Below are 21867 nucleotides of genomic sequence, written 5' to 3'. Positions count from 1 at the left end.
AACGTTTCTGTCAGCTTGGCTGCTTTAAGCAGTCAATAAAATATGAACTAAAACAAAACAGAATTTCCTAAAATTTCAGTCTTAATAGAAACTAAATAAAAGCAATTTAATGCATTCATGATACCTAATTATTCTTTTGAAATCGAGTACATGCAGTTAAAGCAGTATTTGATTATAATAGCCATTTATGTATCATATTTAATGTATATACATGGTCAATAAGCCAATTACTGTAGTATTTGTCCCCGAGATAACATCTCTATTCATTCTTGCCTTTTTGGGTCTTTTCAGAGGTGTGAACTCAAAGCAAGCTACATGTTCAAACAAGAATTTATTATCTCTAATATCAGAAAAAGTGAAAAAAAAAAACTTAACAAATTGCAAAACAAAGACGCAAAAAAAAATTTTAATTTTTCATACAAAATTTTATTTTCTGAAGCTAATTAGGGACATGGAGCTGACTTTTGGCATTGTAAGCAAAGTACCACACAAGAATGGCAACCACAGCAGCCACAAATTCACTTTGAATGTAGGCACCTTTCCAAACACCCTGGAAATATAATGAAAGAAATATAAATAATGGCTTATTAAGGATGTTTACGATAGAGGTAGGAACAGGTAGGGACAGACATCCTTCTTAATTTAACTACACATCTCAAATAATCAAATGGAATATACAATCACATAAGCATGATAATAATAATAGATGCTTGGCAAGTATACAGTAATTGTCTCATCAATCAAGCTAGGGTCAAATACATTGCAAGGTTTTCTAAATCATGGAAAATCAAGGAATGAGAAAGAGATTGTTGTAAGAGAGACAAATAACAGACATATATATTCTTTTACTTGCTTCAGTCATTTGATTGCAGCCATGCTGGAGCACTACCTTTTAGGTGAGCAAATCGACCCCCCAGGACTTTGTAAGCCTAGTACTCATTCTATCGGTCAGTTTTGCCGAACTGCTAAGTTGTGGGGACGTAAACACACCAGCATCAGTTGTCAAGCGATGGTGGGGAAACAAACACAGAAACATATATATATATATATATATATATATATATATATATACACACACACACACACACACATATACTGGGCTTCTTTCAGTTTCCATCTACCAAATCCACTCACAAGGCTTTGGTCAGCCCAAGGCTATAGTAGAAGACACTTGTTCAAGGTGCCACGTAGTGGGACTGAAAGCGGAACTATGTAGTTGGTAAGCAAGCTACTTACCACATAGCCACTCCTACGCCTATAATATATACACACACACACACAACAAGCTTCTTTCAGTTTACATCAACCAAATCCACTCACAAGCTTTGGTTGGCCCAAGGCTATAGTAAAAGACATTTGCCTAAGATGCCACACAATGGGACTGAACTCGGAACCGTATGGCTGTGAAGCAAACTTCTTACAACACAGCCACTCATACACACACACACACATCAAGAAGCATGCACTCACACAGAGGCACTTACATGGACATAGTAACACATGCAAATACATCCACCCAGTAATATCAGAACGATAAATACATCCATCCACAGCAACATATACTTCACTGCCAATTCCACGACTCCTTTACTTTTTGCATTGTAATTCCAGGTGGAAAATGCTACTTGCTTTGGAATTTGTTCACTAAACACCAAACTGCTAAATGATGCAAATATATATCCATACCTTACTCTTTTACTTGTTTCAGTCATTTGACTGTGGCCATGCTGGAGCACCACCTTTAGTCGAGCAAATTGACCTAGGACTTATTCTTTGTAAGCCTAGTACTTATTCTATCGGTCTCTTTTGCTGAACCGCTAGGTTACGAGAACATAAACACACCAGCATCGGTTGTCAAGCGATGTTGGGAGGACAAACACAGACACACACATATATATATATACATATATACGACGGGCTTCTTTCAGTTTCCGTCTACCAAATCCACTCACAAGGCTTTGGTCGGCCCAAGGCTATAGTAGAAGACACTTGCCCAAGGTGCCACGCAGTGGGACTGAACCCAGAACCATGTGGTTGGTAAGCAAGCTACTTACCTTGTACAATTAAAGCACATATATCCACAAATATATACACACACAATCTGGCAGACAGCGCTACTTCTATAAATATCTTTAAATGGTTCTCAACATAGTGGAACCATTTATGTGTCACGGTGTGTGTGTGTGTTGAGTCAGAATACCAAACATGTATACAAGAAACATACCATCCACCTATTACTGCTTCTAATAATGCAGATTAAATCAGGCTACCTGGCACGTGAAAAGACATTCGAGCGAGTTCGTTGCCAGTACCGCTGGACTGGCTCCTGTGCAGGTGGCATGTAAAATACACCATTTTGAGCGTGGCCATTGCCAGTACTGCCAGACTGGCCTTCATGCCGGTGGCATGTAAAAGCACCCACTACACTCTTGGAGTGGTTGGCGTTAGGAAGGGCATCCAGTTGTAGAAACTCTGCCAGATCAGATTGGAGCCTGGTGTAGCCATCTGGTTCGCCAGTCCTCAGTCAAATCGTCCAACCCATACTAGCATGGAAAGCAGACGTTAAACGATGATGATGAGAGAAATATAAACTAGAGAAATCAAGAAGAAAATGTCATTTTCACAACAGAAATTTCTTACATACATTTTATATACTAAGCTTATAAGTACTGTAAAAAGCACTGCTGCTGGTCCCCTATAAAAGTAAAAGGCACAGATGATGGTACCATGTAAAAAGCACCAGTACACTCTGTAAAGTGGTGGGCATTAAGGACATCCAGCAGTAGAAATCAAGCCAAAACAGACAATAGAACCTAGAGCAGCTTCTGGCCTTGCCAGCTCCTGTCAAGCACTCCAACCCATGCCAGCTTAGAAAACGGACGTTAAATGATGATGAAGTTTTATTTCTGTGCGACCAAATTAACTGATAAACGCACACATCTATTCAAGGGAAATAACTCGAGGCTTATTTAACCTTTATGATTACAAAGCAAGATCATAATTTCTGAACGTTAACAACAGGGATTCATATTTTTTACACTCGTGAAACTTTACTTATGCAATAGCAAAACATGTTAAGTAAACATTTCCTTTCATTTCACGGAATCTTATTTCCTCTTGAACAATACATGAGACATCCTCATGATTTTACACCCACTTTTCTAAGCTTACATGGGTTTTGGCAGATGTGGCCCAATGTCATTTTTGTCAGCTGATCCTTCTTGGGATCAGTCTTAACCTCTTCTTCCCACGACTTTGCTCACTCTTTCTATTCTGCAGGTTCCTTCCACTTAGATCCTTCGACTCTTTTTTACTCACGTGCTATTCTCCAGACATTCACATGTCCAGGACAGTTCAATCTTTCCTCATATAATACTACATTTGATTTCTCTTATACTGTATTTTACTCTGTTTAATTATGTTCTACCATTGTCATTAGACTAACATCACACAGCCAGCAGAGCATGTTTCCTTCATAATTTTCAAGCCTTCGCACATCTACCTTCAGTGTTTATGTTTCCCTACGACTGTACAACACAAAACATCTTACACAATGATACAATCTGCCTTTCACTTGGAGAGAATCTCCTTATCTGAGAAGTAATAGGCCCCCTGCATTTTTGTCCACTCCTAGTTATCCTGTTGTAACTCTCTATTTACTCTTTCTCTTCCTCATACACTTATTTGTATCTACATCTGATCAAGGGAATCTCAGCTTCCATACCTTCCTCATTCAGATTGTTTTGCATCCCTAAACTCATCATCATCATCATCGTCGTCGTCGTTTAACGTTCGCTTTCTATGCTAGCATGGGTTGGACTATTTGACTGAGGACTGGCGAACCAGGTGGCTACACCAGGCTCCAATCTGATCTGGCAGAGTTTCTACAGCTTGATGCCCTTCCTAACGCCAACCACTCCGAGAGTGTAGTGGGTGCTTTTACGTGCCATCGGCACGAAGGCCAGTCAGGCAGTACTGCCAACGGCCACGCTCAAAATGGTGTATTTTATGTGCCACCTGCACAGGAGCCAGTCCCTCGGCACTGGCAACGATCTCGCTCGACTGTCTTTTCACGTGCCACTGGCACAAGTGCCAGGAAGGCGACGTTGGTCTTGCTCCAATAAGTTTATTGATCATCAGTCTGTGTCGAATGATATGTTCTTCATTAGGAAAATATCCAATATTCGCAACTAATAGCATATTCTCTTTCCCAAGCAGTATGAAGTCTAATTGGCTTTTGTGTCTGCCTAATTTTTAATATCCACTGGAATAGCCATCATGGTGTTGCCCAACATGTCCATCAAAGTCATCAGCAGTGGTCACAAGGTCACTATAATTCATAATCTAGGTAGTCTGCAAGAGGGACACATACACATGGTCCTTTTGTTTCCCTGTCAGTCCTGATCATCATAAAATGTAAGAGCAGTAAAAAGATGCTGTTGTGTTGTCCATCATTTGCCAACAATTAATCACATACTTTCACTACCTCAATTACTTTGTCCAATTTTCTCTTAAAAAAAAAAAGAAAAAAAAAGTGTACTCCACTCACTTCACCACTGCTACCATCTGGAAGAATTTGTGCATTCATTGCTTTCTGAAGAGTCCGGCTGAGGCTCCCTTCCATCTTACCTCTTATACTCAGTACCTCTACAATCTCTCAAGGCCTATCTTTACCTCATCATTTCTTCTTGTCCTCTTTTCAATCCTAGTTTTCACTGATCATCACAGTCTGAGCTAGTTCTTATTCAGAGTTACTGTCCCCTTCAACAGGTTGCAGACCACAGCTTATTCAATAAATTTTTTCAATATTCCATCAACGAGGCACGTATAAAGCTGTGGTAAGTAGCTTGCTTACCAACCACATGGTTCCGGGTTCAGTCCCACGGCGTGGCACTTTGGACAAGTGTCTTCTATTATAGCCTCGGGCCGACCAAAGCCTTGTGATTGGATTTGGTAGACGGAAACTGAAAGAATCCCGTCATATATATGTGTATATATGTCTGTGTGTGTATGTGCGTTTGTGTGTCTGTGTTTGTTCCCCCCCCCCCCTAGCACTGCTTGACAACCGATGCTGGTGTGTTTATGTCCCTGTAATTTAGCAGTTCGGCAAAAGAGACCGATAGAATAAGTACTAGGCTTACAAAGAATAAGTCGCGGGTTTGATTTGCTCAACTAAAGGCGGTGCTCCAGCATGGCCGCAGTCAAATGGCTGAAACGAGTAAAAAGAGTAAAAGAGTATTAAATTATACTTACGCGATGGTCAATATCAATGGTGAAGATTGGTTTAATACTCTCAATGTCCTCATTATTTCTCTGAGCCTGAATAATATCAAATAAAAGAAATCACTGGCATGATTTACTTTCAAATATCAAATAATAGATATTTCCTTTTACTCTGTCATTTTTCGAAAGATTTTCCATGATTTTCATAAATTTCTGGTAATTTACAACATTTTCTCAGATATGTTTTTTAATAAGTTCTAAAACTCCCCACACCATTCACTTGCTTATAACCATGACAGCTTACTTATTCAGAATTTACACCAATTCACTTATTGCTAGATAGATAGCTGGAAAGTGGCTCACAAAGGACTTGGTAAGTGATGCCAAAACACCCTCAGTATTATTTTAGAGGAAGGAAAAACGAGAAACACAACAACAAAGACTAAACTTTTGAATATGAAAATATTTTATTTACCTTTCTTAGAGCAGAGTAACCTTCTTCATCATAGAATTTAGCCACATATGTACCTGCTGGAAGCTGGCTATGACTGTCACTAAATGTTACCTATGAAGAAGAAAAACAGTTGTAAAAAAGACCCAATTGTAACCTGTGTTATCTGAAACTGTCTCAATCTGGGTTTTTTGTTCCTTAACCCTTTAGCATTCAGATTACTTTGTCAAATGTAATGCTTATTTATTCACATTTTCTAAAATTCATCATGTATTACCTTGTAGCTTTGAGATGTCGAGGATGTGACTGTTTATTTTTAGAATGACATTACAGGCTAGGTGTGAGAAACATGATTTGGCCAGTTTGGACATAGTGTATGGAATTTTGGGGGTGGATATGGCCAGTTTAAATGCTAAAGAGTTAGAACACAGCACTTTTCCTAGTCTCTCTCTCTTTTTCTCACTCTCTGTCTTCTAACAAAAACACACATGCAATGTACACGTACACACACACACAGGCTCAACTCTTGCTCCATGAAACAAAAACCCACCTTTACATCACCGAAAAGATAATGTATAATTGATTGTATCTGCTCTAGATTATTATTGATATTTATTTTCTCACCTGCTCCCAGGAGGAACAAGCTGAAAAAAATGAACCTTGATAAGGTTTGAAACTAAAGGGAAGAAACTAAATGCTACAGAGCATATATTATTTGAGTAGCAATATAGTGTTAGTTATCAATAAACATTTGTAGAGTTTCATTCATATAATATTAGTGTCACAGAAATTGGGCCCAACAGGGTCTTTTTTTTGGTAGCTTGGGATGAGGATCAAAATTAGCTAGTTTTGTTGTTTAACAATTCATCAGGATTCACTCAACCCTCATCCCAAAACTGTTGAAGATAATAGCAGAAGGTTCCTTATCAAAATGTAAACAGCTCATTTACATAATGGCACAAAGTTAAGAGCTAACAATGATATTTTGATTTCTACTTTCCTAAACATAATAATTGATCACTCAATAAAAAAGTCAAGCATCAAACATGTGATGAGCTCGACATTAATATTTACAAAAATAGATAAATTACCTGATATTGGTTAGCTATAGTGGTTTTCGTAGCAGGAACTGGTTTACCATTAATGTCAGCATACAGATTAATGTTCTACAATAAAATAATATTTATATCTGATCAATGAGTTCCACTTTCATGTCGTAATACAAACTTAATCTGAAAATTTAACAAGAGCCTGCAGCCAATTCAAAATAACGAATGTATGAGGATAGTTATACCAATTGTGGAAAGATCAAGTATTATGAAATAGGAGGATGTGCAACCAATGCACAATGGAGAAGTCTGTATGTGGTTGCTCAAAAACTAGGAATAGCAACTGAAACTTTGAATTACTCTTTACTACCTAAAAATAAAAAAAAAAGGTAAAGGATACATTAAATAATGTCATCCGAGGCACTTCTAATAAAATGCTGTATGATGGTGAATCAAGCCTTGTCTTTACAGCTGTTTTGGATAATTGATGACTGGTTGATATCAATACGTAACTCATAACACTGCTGCTTAATTCTCTCTGTGAGATTTATAATTAGATCATTTCTAATTTTTGTAATCAGTGAATGTTTTCACTAAAAATACATATATTTGCGAGGGTTTGACATGCATCTTCAGCCAGCTGGTGTTGCTACTTCAGGCTGATGACGAGCAATGACTTAGAAACATGTCCCTGAATGCACACTAGGCTGGGTGGTGGTGCTTGTCTCCCCCTCGCAAATATAAGGACACAGGAAATGTGTCAAGGCCAACAGGAAGCGGTCCAGCTTCCTAGGGCTAAATAGCAGCAGTATTATCCCCTTATTGGGACTGTCACATTAGGTTGACAGTATACAACTGCTTTAAGCTGATATTGTTATACATAAAAGCAAAGGAACAGTATTAACAAGCATAGATTTTGATAGCTCTGGGCAGCAAAGTCACAGAACTATAACAGATTCATATAATATTTAGTCAATAACTTTAGTAGATGCATACAAATAAAACTTACTGTCAAGTCATTTTTACAAGTCAGTGAGAACTGTACAATGAAAATGGTTTCTGAGGAAGTTGTTGCCTCAGGAGTTGTGTACACTTGAGGAGTGACTGTTGGTCCAAGACATGTATCGCCTACAAAAGACAAAATACATAATAAAAGTTGTAGAAAAACAAAACCAATATAAAGAACAAAATGGTGGTTATGTAACCAATAGATAAATAAAGCTAAACACAACTGTGTAATCCGGAAAAGAATCTAATTTTCATTTCATCCACCATGGAAGCTCTCTTTTGTCTTTCGAGTTACAAGGAGACCCCAGAAATATTGGTGTCACAAAATGTACTCAGGACACTCTGTAAGCGATGGGCAAATTGAAGTGAACAGCAATAATGCAGGGCTTGAGAGGAATCTTTGGTCTTGCTGACAGAAAGACAACCTCTGTACTGTTGATGCCACAAAAAATGCATCCAGTATACACTGTAAAGTGGCTACAAAGGGCATCCAGCCACAGAAACCATGATGAAACTAAGATATTGGAGCAAGATGTGGACCTCCAACTCATTGGATCCTGTTGAATCATCCAGCCCAAACCACCATGAAAAACAGACACAAAATGATGATCATGAAGATGCTTATATTTTAATAGGGGATTGACAAAAGAACAGAGGAAGATTAACACTGTTAATGAATGAGAAATTTCTCTTTTTATTAATTGTTTAGTCCTTGAAGGGACAATGCCTCTAGATTTCTCAAGCTTCATCAGCATTGCAGTAGCGCATCACCTCCCATTCATTTCAGCCTGCATGGTTTCTCTAAGAGCATTCTTCACTAAATGTCTGAGGTGGCCGGAACGTTCACTGTGAAAAAATTAGAGCTCAGAGTGAGACTCAACAGCATACTTATGAAATGCATAGAATGATGGTAAATGACCCTTTTTACAACTTATACTTCCTTAAGCAATCAATGTTTAACATGTTGGTTCCAGTAGGGAAAATATAAGCTAAACTGAACTATTCTATATAATTGTTCAACTTGTGAGAAATAGCAGCCAAATCTCCCTCATATCACACTACCATCTTAAAAATTGGGAAGACACATTGGATAATGAAGTCCATAATGTAGATAATGTACAGTATGCTTAAAAAAATGTGCAGGGATAATTCTAGAGGATTGCAACTCAGAGTAGGGACTGAATAGAACATTAGGCATGAAGTTTTGTAGCACATAAAAGGAATGAGAAGAGGAAGAGAAAAGGAGGAGAGTTATAAAAATTGCTCCAAAAATTGGGCTTCACTAACAGCAAGGGTCTCTTCTGGTGAAAACATATACTTAATATAGCTAAAACCATATTCCAATGGGTGGGTGGCCCTTCTCTTCAGTGCCAGAACATATAAGGGGTGTTCAGTAAAGATTTCCCCTGACCCATGTCCAGTTATTGCAGGAACGTAACTTGTACAGGTATAACCATACGTCTCGACAGGTCACATTGTAAATTACAGCTTTCCACTAGTATTCAATTGTCTTTTACAGCTTCTGAAGTGGACTAAGGTGTTATAAGGGAGGCAGTTCAGATCAGTGATCAGGTTCTTATATTTAAAAGGTTGTATACCAAAAGAGACTTTCAATGAGATGAAAGAAGTTTGTAATGATGTAGTTAAGCACTGGCATCACCAGTTCAAATGGGGTCAGACATCGATGAAAACTACTCTTATTCCTGGATGACCACATTCTACCACTGATGCTCATCCATAAAGAAGAAGCTGACATGTTGGAGGATCACCACATAACTATTCGGTAACTAGCCCAAGAAGTGAAGATAAGTGTAGGGTCCGTGGAAAAAAAAATCATCCACGACACAGGTGGAAATTGTCTGCACGATGGATTCCCCGGATGCTCACACCATTTCAGAAGCAGGAACAAGTTAATTGCTCCCAGGCTCTTTTGGCAATGTGCCAAGGAAACGAGGAGGACTTTATTGGTAGACTTATCACACAAGATGCAAAATGGGTCCATCACTATGATTTTGAGACTAAAGTCCAGTTGAAGCAATGGAAGCATGATAACTCACCACCTCCAAAAAAGGCTCGTGTCCAACCCACAGCAGGCAAGATGATGCTCACAGTCTTTTGGAACCAGTGTGGAGTAGTGATGATGGAATTTCTGGCAAAGGGTACCACAATTAATAGGGCATATTATGCTGCTCTGCTGCATAAATTGCAGGATGCCAATCAAAGCAGAGAGCCATGGCATGCTGACCAAAGGAGTTCACCTCCTCTAAGACAATACCCCAGTTCACAATGCGCATGCTGCCCAGATGAAAGCACACTCCAGTGGCTATGAAATCCTTCCTCATCCGCTTACTCTCCTGACCTTGCACCATCTGACTTCCACCCCTTTCCAACCGTGAATTTTTTTTTAAAGGGGAAGCCCTTTTTGGATGATGATGAACTTATTTCCATAGTAAAGTCTTGGCTCCAGACACAACCTATCGACTTCTATAGACGACGTTTTCACAGCTGCATAAAGCAATTTGAGAATTGTGTCACCATTGGTGGTAGCTATGTAGAGAAGGCCTAATAATTATGCCAAGTTTCATTTATCCCAGTCTTTGGAAAATGGATCAGAGGAAATCTTTAACGAATGCACCTCAGACTTCATCTCCCAGCAATTATTGATACTCTACATAGGTCAGTTGCTGCCTACAACAGAGTATTGTTCCCACATCTGGGACAATGCTGTTGCTGTACACACAATTTAAATCCATTCAGAAAAGGTCACTGAAATGATTGGGGTAAAGTCATTCACAGATGGCAAGGATTATGGCAACATTCACCAACTTAAACACAGAGACTGTCCGAAAAAGTTGCAGGAGATTCCAAAGTTGTCCAGAGGCCATGGTTGAAGCAAATAGTGATTTTATTGAATAAATTTACTCTTTAGTATTTCAAGATATTTTAATGTAATTTTGGTAAATACATCTGTTAAAATGGGATGTCAGTGTTATTTTTATTTTTGCATCATTTAGACGACAATATATTCACTGCACACTGAATATGCTACAGAAACTGTGAAACTGGCTCTAAAACAGCTTATTAGTTGCAATCTCAAAAGGCCCTGACACAATATGCAAAACCAACCACCGAATAGTGTTCTTTGAAATGAAATAAAAGTGGCACAAACCTAATGTAACAAAATGGTAATTGTGGAACTGATATTTTATAAAATGTTTTTGATTTATTTTACTTTAAAATCTTTAATGGTAAAACTGTTGAAGCATTTAACTGTTGCACATCAATACAAAACTACACAGAGCAATATGTGGCAATTCTGCAAACATATTGGGTTCATTGCAGCATAATACTGAATCCCAACGATGCAAAAAAATTAATTGCACTTTCATTATTCATCATATTAATAGAAATATCCTGTACAACACAATTCCTTTCAGTCAACTCATCAGTATTAACAATGACCATCCAGACTTCTTTTATAGATATCCATACATTATTTAATATCCGTTTTCAACTGTTTTTAAAATCACAATTCAAGGACTGAAATACACGTTATTCATAATTTTCGTATAAATGTGATTATTCATAATGAAGGTAAGCAAATTTTGTATGTATATATCGTTTTTGTTTTTTGTTTTTAGAAAAACATAAATCCAAAGAAGCACACTCCAGTCTATATTATTGGTGAAGGCCGGTTTACAGGTAGATCCTAAGACCTGTTGGCTTATGGCCTCTTTAAAATATGGATCGGGAAACGTGGGAGATAATTCCCATTGTTTATATCAATCGTTTTCCCTCTGTGTTTTAAAGAGGCCATAGGCCAACAGGTCTTAGGTTCTGAAGATACGCTATGAAGGTATCCTCTATGGAGAGAAACCCAGGGGAAGCCTATAAACCGGCCTACATCAGTAATATACAGGGTGCCCACAAGGTCTGGGTACATGGAGTAAATTAAATCATAACATAATAAATTAAATATAAGAAATAATAATTTTTTAAAGTATGTATTAATCCCCATGTACCCAGACTTTGTGGACACGCTGTGTATATATAGGCGGGCCTAACGCAGTCACCTCCCCCACATACTGACCTTCCCGATTTTTTTTTCACCGGATTCCTATCTTTTTGCGCCAGGTCCGCCTATATATATATATACATATATATATATAGTCCTCTAAGAACCCATAAGTCAGAAAAAACAAGTACCCATATATTTGTCAACAGTGGGTGTGTTCATTATAACCAATCGGTTTCATACACGAGCTTATAGTTCCTTTTCACAAAATTGGCTGAAAAGGAACTATAATGTTAGATTGAATAAAAATTAGATATACATACAGGCGTGAATACATACATTTTCATGTATGCATGTATGTGTGTAATTTTTATTCAATATAATATATACATATATGTTGTAACAATACGTTTTTCCTTTTATCATCAGTACACATTTTTTTTTTTTTTAATATTAGAATCAAAATGGTAAAATACTTCATAGTAGGTTAAGTAATCACACAGAGGCCTGTATATAGATATGCAATTAAAATACGAATATCTTTACAGGATATTAGAGAAATAAAATGCTTTAGTATAAACTGGATCAATAGAATATATAACAAACATTTCAGTCAGGTTATAAAAATTAGAATTTCCAATACAAAAACCTAGATTAAAACTAATCAATAAGTTTAATCTCATTCCATTCTATCCCCATGTTTTAAATTCAATTATTTAAAAAGCTATTCTAAGTTTGTTATCTTCATTGATTTGTAGGCGGAAAGGTAAATTAAATTCTAAATGTTTCAGCCAAAGATCACTTAAAATTAGATTTATGTTATATTAAAACAGCAATTAATCACGCATCCTAAGCGATGTTTAAAACTAGCAGACAGCTGCCAACAAAACAATATTTCAGGGAGTTTAGAAAACGCCACGTCAACAATTATCGTCTGTTTAAGGCAGTTTTACTTTCAGACAAATGCTGTTATAATCTGTAATGAAATAATCATCATTGTTTTTTTTTTTAATAAAAAAATATATATTAATATGTAAATTAATAAATTTAACAAACCTGAAGCGAATAAAGGTAGAAGCAGAAGCAAAGAAAAGATAGAGACGATCATCATTGAGGGAAGTTGAGAAGCCATCTTGATGCGAAAGGAAGGGAAACAAATGGTTTTTCACTTTTATACAGCAAATACTACAGGGAAGTCAGGGTAGATAACTGTGGATTTATCAGATTGTCTCCTCTTGGAAATATATTTATTTGTTTGTTTTTTTTATTTGTTTCTATTTATTTATATATTTGTTTATTTGTTTCTCTATTTATTTATTTGTTTATTTATTTATGTATTTATTTATTAAATGCAAAACTAATTATTTTTAAGGTGACAGAGAGGAAATATAGATACGCATTGTAGATTTAAAAACTATATTCTCAAGGCTGCGTAGGGAACCTTTACTTTGCCACCTTGAACTGCAAGAAATAGCAACCATATTACTTTTGAAATACGTCCTAGACGAGGTGGACGTTATCGGAACGCGTTGGATTATAAATTTTCTCCTTCAAAGCTGGCCTGGGGCCAAACAGCAATAACGGAGACGTCGACAACCACGACCACGACGAATAGGCCGTCGTCAACATCAATATCGTCATCATAACCAGCAGTTTCACTACCACCACCATCGCCATAAGTCATCACCATGCAAAAGTTTTTTGTGTTTGACGAAGTTCTGTACTCAATGAGTTAGTAGTTTCGTTTTTTTTCCTACAGTCCTTCCTTCCGTCCTCCCTTCCTTCCCTCCTTCCTTCCCATCAGTCTTGAAAGCCCAGTAAAGGGTCATGGGCACTGCATTGTCTCTTGACTAAAAGATAAAAATATATCGTTCTCTTCTGCACTTATAATCGAATCATTCAGGAGTGATGGAGCAGTTTTCAATATATTAAAGTGGAGTAAGGTGACCAGCAAACAGAATCGTTACCGTGCCGAGAAAAATGCTTAGCAACATTTCTTCCGACTTTAAATTCTGAGTTCAACCGTCACCGGAGTTCACTTTGCCTTTCATCCTTTCGTAGTCGATAAAATAAGTACCAGTTGAGCTCTGGGCTCGAAGTAGTCGACGTATATCCTCCCCCCGAAATTGCTGGCCTTGTGCCAAAATTTGAAATCAATATATTAAAGTTGATTATTAATAGTAGTGTAGCTGGGTGGGGATGTCGAGGAGGCGGTCTGACCAGGGCGCGAAGTTTTTTCCCACGAGAGTTCCGGACTCCAGCAATGAACTCATTTGCATACAGCCAATCAGAGCTCACCTTGACCTTGTCAAGTTAACAAACAAACTCTACCAAGTAAACATAAGACGAAGAACGGTGTTGTAAGTCGACCGATCGTCAAGTTATGCCTGATTTTAGAAGGAGACAAGTAATTAGATTTGCATCTGTAAGGACCGTGCGATCAGGAGAGGTGACGAGGAATGGCTCCTTTAGTACATCGCACGGTCGATACAAATAAAAATATGAAAAGAGGATAAACGAGTATAAGTGCCAGAAGGAAAAGAGAGACACAACCGGTAGAAGGTTTAAGAGAAGATTTTATTGATATGTCAACTTGTGTGTCTGTGTGTGTGCGAGATATAAACATAATAATAGACAGGCCGTCATGTATACAAAGTGTATGTGTATACAAACAGGGATGTATGCGTGTGCGATAAGTTCAGAGCATAGAAAGAGTCTATAATAAGGCGTTAGAAGAAAGTCCAGACACAAGGATGGTAAATACCAGTTCGTATTCAAGGTGCACAGTGGTTGAGGTGCTGTAACAAGAAGTTGAGGCCGCATAGCAGAGCCGGGGAGAGGCACATGTCATGTAAGAAGTTGTAGCTGGAGATGCTGTTGAATTCGGAGCTGCGAGCGAAAATGAACAAAAGATCTCGATGCAAATGAATATAAGCCAGTAACTCTTCCATTCTCCGGCCGAGAGAAACGGAGAGGTGTGAAATATGCTGAACTGGGAGCAAGTAAGCATCAATAAATGTTATGTACTCACTGAAATGTAACTGTGCATTTTACTGCTATTTTCAGCAAGTAGAGGACGCTGTAAGCGAATGAATTGACGTCTCGTGAAAACACGTAGGAAATTGCTCAAAAAGTTGTTAGAATGAAATAACCGTGAAGTTTTTTGTATGAAAAACCACAAAGGTCTTAGCAATAAAGAAGTTTTTTGTTTATAGGCTCTAGAAGTCATTGACAAAATGAGAAACTTTAACGTAGAAAAAATTTTCTTAGCTTTTCACTTGTGTTTGATGAGAATGTAGAGGCAATCCTGATGTTGAACGTCGCGAAACATACGAATTCAATGGCTGTTGAAATAAGGTCCGAAGATCTTTTTAGCTCGGGGTACCAATTGTAGTATTATTGGTCGCAGTTCAGATTTTCGGCTGCTGTCGTTCTTTAGTCGGGTCACCAGTTGTAACATTATTGGTCGGTAGATCAGAATCCTCGGCTGCGATTGTTCTTTGTTCGGGGTCACCAATTATAGGAAAGTGGTTATACACCATTAGGTGCACACCCGCTTTCCTATATTAAATTCTAAATAATAACGGAACGCAGAACTCTGAACTATCAACACAACAATATTTATTTATGGAGGAAATAGGCAGCCTTAATCTTGGTTGCTGAGACGTTGGAATGTTGATGTGAGCTGTCCCCAGAGTTGGAATGCTGGAGAGACAGCTTGACATGACCATGCTCATGGCCGGCCGGCCGAGAAAGAGAATGAAAAGAGCGGGAATGTTTAGATGTTGAATTCCACGCATGCGCATGGGACTCTTCCTGTGTTCCTTCCGGAACTATTCCCTGCGCATGCGTAGATGAAAACGCAGTAATGGCGACTGTATTTTGGCGCCAAATGACGTCACTACAGCTCGTTAAGGTGTTTTCTCTAGTATTTATAAACTACTGTACAAGGGAGACCAAACTTTCGTTAATAATTACTGAAAAATCTATTTTTAACTGTGGAACTCAAAGCAGATAAAATCTATAAATATTAGCATGTAGACATTTGATTGAAAAATCTGAAGTCGAAGACTTTCTGTGGGACCAGAACCCACATCTTTTGTAAACATGACAAAAGTTCTACCGTTAGACCAAAACAATCCCACTAATTAACCAGACAATTTTAGAAATTTGTTATTCCCAGCAAGAATTGTACGTTGTTGACATCATAATTTAGAAAGTTCGACAGACGTGAGATAATTTGTCTTTAACTGTGGGACTACACATAATAGCATGCAAAAAAAATCCCTTTTGATAGCATGGCAGCTTTGACTTTTCGATCAAAAGAGGTTGGTAACTCAATATTTATATACTTTTTTCTTGTAACTTTATCTGCTTCAAGTTCGAGTGTTAAAAACGAATTCACGTCTCTACAAGTTTTAAAATTCTTATGACGTGTACATTTTTTCCCCCGTTTTGACAGGGTGCGGTTCAATCTTTAATTCAATGTTAAAGATAGACTTACACACTAGCGTAGCTAGAATGTGTGCCGCCTGGGGCAGCCCTTCTGTTTGCCGCTCCCGGACCCCACAAAAAAGACACATATTGCCTCCAGTAGACCCAAAAGAGGTGCCCCTTTAAAAGTGCCGTACACGGCGCACCGCCTCTATCGCCGCCACCTCTAGCTATGCTAGTGGGTTTACATAATATCGACACGTCAAAATCAACTACACAGAAAATGAAACACAATACAGAGTAATATTTACATATACTGGTACGTAGCAACACAGTTTTGGTGTCTACTTCAATAGTGAAAACAAAAAAATAACTTCAAATGTAGGAAGAAACATTTTGTTTTCATTTGTTAATTGTATGACTAATATTAACTTCCGATTATGTAACTGCATTAGAGCTACAACACACCGAACGTGTTCCTGCTTGTTTACAGTTGGAATCAGAACTTGGAAACCGTGTGTATTAACTCAAGAACCCATAATCATTAAACTTGTGATTAAGAGAAATACCATATTATTTTATATCATGTATTCCAACAAATCGTTGTTGCAATGACAAAAGAAAACGACTGCGTTACAGGGATTGATAGACATACATGTTACGGTATGTGTTCCGACTCTTTACCTTCTGGTTTTAAATCTTGCCGAGACCAACTTCGCCTTTCATCCTTTTGGAGTCGATAAAATAAAGCAATGGTCAATTACTGGGGGTTCAATAGTAATGACAAACCCTCTCTCTTCAAAACTATTCAGTTGGAGACTAAATTAGACAACCATTATTTGCTTAAATTTCTCACTTCATAGAGTCAATATTTATATAATTAATTGTGATTTTTTAAATATTTATTCAGTATATCCATATGTGTATTATACTTAAAGCAGATACATTGCAAAAGGCAACTTAACTGCGGTATTCGTCCGGAGATAAAATCTCTTAGGGACGTACAGTGTCTAAAAACACAAGAGTATATCAGTAACAAACGAAAATCGGCTACTGACAAAGCTCAAAGAGACAGAAATGCGCTGTCACTGCAACTACTGGATGATTTTCGTCTGATGCTGATATATTTGAGCTTTTAAACACAGTGCCTCCATAAAGGATATTATCTCCGGGTGAATACCGCAGTTAATTTGCCATTTACGATATATTTGCATTAAGTATGATACACAGATGTATATTTTAATCGAATATTGTTTCTGTTAATTTTTCTCACCGGGTTAATGTTCAAATAATCGTTGATCTTAAGGTAATCGTTTTATTTCAGAATTTTTTTCAAAATTATTTATTTTTATTATAGAATAATGGATTAGAGCAGGTTAACTGATAGAATTATTATTACGATTTATGGAGCGTTGGCACTATTTACTCATTTCTCTACTCTTTTATTGAGAACATTTTACTATAACACCATCAGTTGCCTTTTCGCATATTATACACTTATATATATATATATATATATATATATATATATATATATATATATATATATATATATTTATGTGTATTTCTTCTATCTTAATGAATAAAAATTCTTCTGATAGAATAAATGGGTTAATAGAAACCAATGTAGCAAAGAACACAAAATAACTGTGGTTAGCTCCTGTTTTTAAGGCAGGAACTCCTTCAAATTTTGGGTATTTGAGTATATTTAAGAATTTAAGGATTGGAGAAAACGCATGTTATAATTGCATACTTTATTCCTACATATGTTTCAAAGGATTACAACCTGTGTGATCCATAGGGATCTTTGATATTAAAATTGTAACCTTCTCATCAGGGAAAGCATTGGGAATCATCTTAAACGTAAGACATTATGACACACAGGTTGTAATCCTTTGAAACATATGTAGGAATAAAGTATGCAATTATAACATGCGTTTTCTCCAATCCTTAAATTCTTATATATATATATATATATATATATATATATATATATATATATATATATATATATATATATATATAACGTGTCTGTGAGTGTGTATATATATGTACGTATATGAATGCAGTTGTCCTTCTCTATAAAAGAAAGAGAACCAGAATAAAGTGTGGCCACTATAGAAGTGTTGTTTTACTGTCAGTTGCTGGGTAGGTTCTAGCAAGTATCTTTCTTTCTCGCCTAAATAAATACCTTATAAATGACGTCCTATCTGAATCTCAAAGTGGCTTTCGTTCTGGTAGAGGAACAACTGATATGATTTTCATAGAAAGACATATGTAGAAGTGCTATGGGCAAAATGTAGATTTTGTCCAGCTTTTCGTTGATTGAATCAAACCCTTCTATACTAAGAATAGGGCGTCCCCGTGGAAAATACTCGGCAAATGTAGTTGTCCAAGTCACTTTGTATCGATAATTAAGTCATTTTGCGATGAGGTGGAGGTATAAGTCAATGTCGTTGGTTGCATTGTATCATCCGTTCCTGTAGAGAATGGCATCAAGCAAGGTGACATCATTGCCCCTACTCTCTTTTCTTCGTATTTTGCTGTTACTTTCACTCATACCTTTGCTATCGATTGCCCTTCTGGAACATATGTGAGGACCGATCTTCTGGTCGTCTCTTCAATTAGTGTCGATCTGCTGCCGATTCGAAAGTTTTTCACTCACTTATTCGTGACCTTCTTTATGTGGATGATTGCGACTTAGTCGCTCATACAGTTGCAAATTATCATGGATCATATTTCTGCCTCTTACCAAGCATTTGGACTCGACATGGCTGCTGTAATGTTCCAGCCAGCATCAAGAAACTCATATGTAAAACCATCAAGTTTGTCTACCTGGGCAACAAACTCAGCCGATCTTGTTCCTTGGATAATATAAGATATCTTTAAGGCTTCAGAAACTAACTGATTCTTTTAAGGCTCTCAAGTTTTGTGTCTGATCCAAACATGGCATCTCAAGGTGAACAAAAGTTGCTGTGTACCGTGCGTGCGTGTTCTTAGGGACACTTCATCCGGCTCTTTATGTTCTGAGTTCGAATTCCGCCAAGTTCGACTTTGCCTTTTATTCTTTCGGTGTCAGTAAATAAGTACCAGTTGAGCAGTAGAGTTGATATAATCGGCTAACCACATCCCCAATTACTGGCCTTGTGTCAAAATTTGAAACGATTACTATTATACCCACAATGAGGATTCTACAATTTACATTTATTTCAGTTATTTTAGCTTGTGTTGTCTTGTGCATAGAACAGATATTGCTTAATTGCAATATATAGTGTTGTCCTTTCTGTTATGGATGAATTGCGACCAGTGTTTGTAGAAAAACATAACTATAAAAACTATATCGACATAACTAAAAAAATATATCGACATAACTATATAAAAAAAAAAAGATCAATAGAATATAATGGAAGCGAACGCCAGACTCAGACCTATGAAGACAAACTTCACCTAGGGTTGACAAATACCTTGTTTGTTTTGGTTGGCTAAACTTGAATAAACTTTATAGATAGTTAGATTCAACCAATGGAACAAAGCATGTTCAGAACGCCGTCTAATCTTCGATTACAACTGATGACAATCGATCAGTTTGAAAGGTGTGGGGAGTACAATGCTTGTTTTATCGATATGAGATAAGAACAATATGATATGCTGTAAAGATGCTGGGAAGGGAGTGGGGATGTTATTATTTGCGAAACTCGATGGAGCATATCGTGTATCGGAAACTGAAATGAAGCTCGCTTTTCAACCATGTAGTTTCAGGTTCGATCCCTCGATACATTGGGCAATTGCCTTCTACTCAAGTTTCTGACCGACCAGTGCCTTGTGAGTGAATTTGGTTGACGGAAATTGTGTGGAAGCCCATCGTGTGTGTGTATCCACCATCGCTTAACAACCGGTATTTGTGTGTTTATGTCCCCGCAACTTAGTGGTTCAGTAAAACAAAACGATAAAATACGTACCGGGTTTAAAAATAAGTACTTGGGTCAATATGTTCGATTCAACCCTTCAAGGTAGTGCCCGAGCATGGCCGGGTCAAATGGCTGAAACAAATAAAAAGAAAAAAAGGAGAGACAAACTAAAGGTAAGAGCTGAAATACCATCAGGTTGACGGTCTACGAAAATAATGGAAAAACAAAATTATATATATATATATATATATATATATATATATATATATATATATATCAAACATAGATTGAAAACAGAACACAAAGGATATCGCGATATATATATACAAAGCTACTCCATACGCACAAACACCAGACGGTTGGCAGTTTCGTTATACGTCTACCCTCGTTCATCCCAGGTATACAGTGATAAATGAATCAGTGATAGTAGAATCATTGACAGTGAACTCGAGGCGAACAGAAGTGAAACTTCCGCCATTGTTTATTTTCTTGATCATCTCTACCTTTTCCTGTAGAGAACACACTCGTCTGCGTCGTTTGTTAGGATCAGACGCATTTGTACTTTTTCTATTCATTGGTCCCGTGTTGATGGATACATAAATCCGTATTAAAAAAATACGCAGCCTCGCAGCGTGGTCATGTAAAGACAAGCTATTAACAGTGAATTCTGGGTAGCTGAGCATTGTGGGTAGCCACAGGGGCATGTTTTTGCAGTACAAGCAGAATCTTTGATTATTGCTGACTCGTGGTATCACAGATCAATCCGTGATAAGCGTTACATGGTTCACAATTGAGCGTACCGTGTTATCCTTGAACGATGATTAATGAATTTGTATTGAAATGAAAAAGGCTGCACACAACACACATATCCAATATATATACAATAAATTACACACACACACACACACACACACACACACACACACACACACACACACACACACACACACATATATATATATATATATATATATATATATATATATATATATATAGAGAGAGAGAGAGAGAGAGAGAGAGAGAGAGAAAGGATATACACACATATACATACATACGTACACACGTACATACATACATACATACATACATACATACATTCATACATATATATATATATATATATATATATATGTATATATATATATATATATATATATATATATATATATATATATATATATATATATATATATATATAATCATAAATATATAGGGATTGACAGTAACCTGCTTCTCCAACATACTGAGAATTCAGAAATAGCAGTCAAAGAACTACTGATTTCAAAACTACAAACTATTACTCCAGATTGATAGCGATATTTTTGAGTAATAATGAGTAATAATTTGTAGTTTTGAAATCAGTAGTTCTTTGACTGCTATTTCTGAATTCTCAGTATGTTGGAGAAGCAGGTTACTGTCAATCCCTATATATTTATGATTATAAATGTTTTTTACCGAAAAGGTTTTTTCATACTGAGCTACCCGGCAAAATTGTTAATTATTGATTTTATTACTAATTGACGATTCCCTGCCCTGCATATCTATCTATCTATATATATATATATATATATATATATATATATATATATATATATATATATTCGAAATACGAAGTAGTAAAACAGCCGACAACTGATGAAGGCTCGTTTTTTTACGTTGCTTGTCTTGTTTTCCATTTGTTTCTTTCGTTGTTCGTATTCCATGTTGTCGTATCTCGTATTTTACGTTGTGCTTCGTATTTCGTGTTGTTTATGTTCTGTGGTACCCTGTACCCATATA

The 21867-nt window shown here is 36.9% G+C and overlaps 1 protein-coding gene across 1 annotated transcript; it reads right to left on the bottom strand.

The window, feature by feature from the left end:
- Positions 1 to 404: 404 nt before the first annotated feature.
- Positions 405 to 12961, bottom strand: LOC106882605 (translocon-associated protein subunit delta). Its single transcript, XM_014933342.3, has 6 exons — positions 12803 to 12961; positions 7733 to 7851; positions 6766 to 6840; positions 5699 to 5788; positions 5254 to 5319; positions 405 to 550 (listed from the first exon to the last, which is right to left on the bottom strand). The coding sequence occupies exons 1-6, from the start codon at positions 12876 to 12878 to the stop codon at positions 440 to 442; spliced, it is 537 nt and encodes a 178-aa protein (XP_014788828.1). The 5' UTR covers positions 12879 to 12961; the 3' UTR covers positions 405 to 439.
- Positions 12962 to 21867: the final 8906 nt, after the last annotated feature.

Source organism: Octopus bimaculoides, chromosome 4 (assembly GCF_046866305.1).
Source record: "Octopus bimaculoides isolate indiv1 chromosome 4, ASM4686630v1, whole genome shotgun sequence".
Lineage (NCBI taxonomy): Eukaryota > Metazoa > Mollusca > Cephalopoda > Octopoda > Octopodidae > Octopus > Octopus bimaculoides.
Note: the sequence above shows the minus strand (reverse complement) of the source record. Positions and strands in the feature narration are given on the sequence as shown.

Bases quoted from the DNA above. Each gene is read 5' to 3' on its own strand.
- LOC106882605 (XM_014933342.3), bottom strand. From the start codon at position 12,878: ATGGCTTCTCAACTTCCCTCAATGATGATCGTCTCTATCTTTTCTTTG. The intron at 7,852-12,802 runs GTTTGTTAAATT...TGTCTTTTGTAG, and splicing joins TCTACCTTTATTCGCTTCAG to GCGATACATGTCTTGGACCA. The intron at 551-5,253 runs GTAAGTATAATT...TTATATTTCCAG, and splicing joins CCATTGATATTGACCATCGC to GGTGTTTGGAAAGGTGCCTA.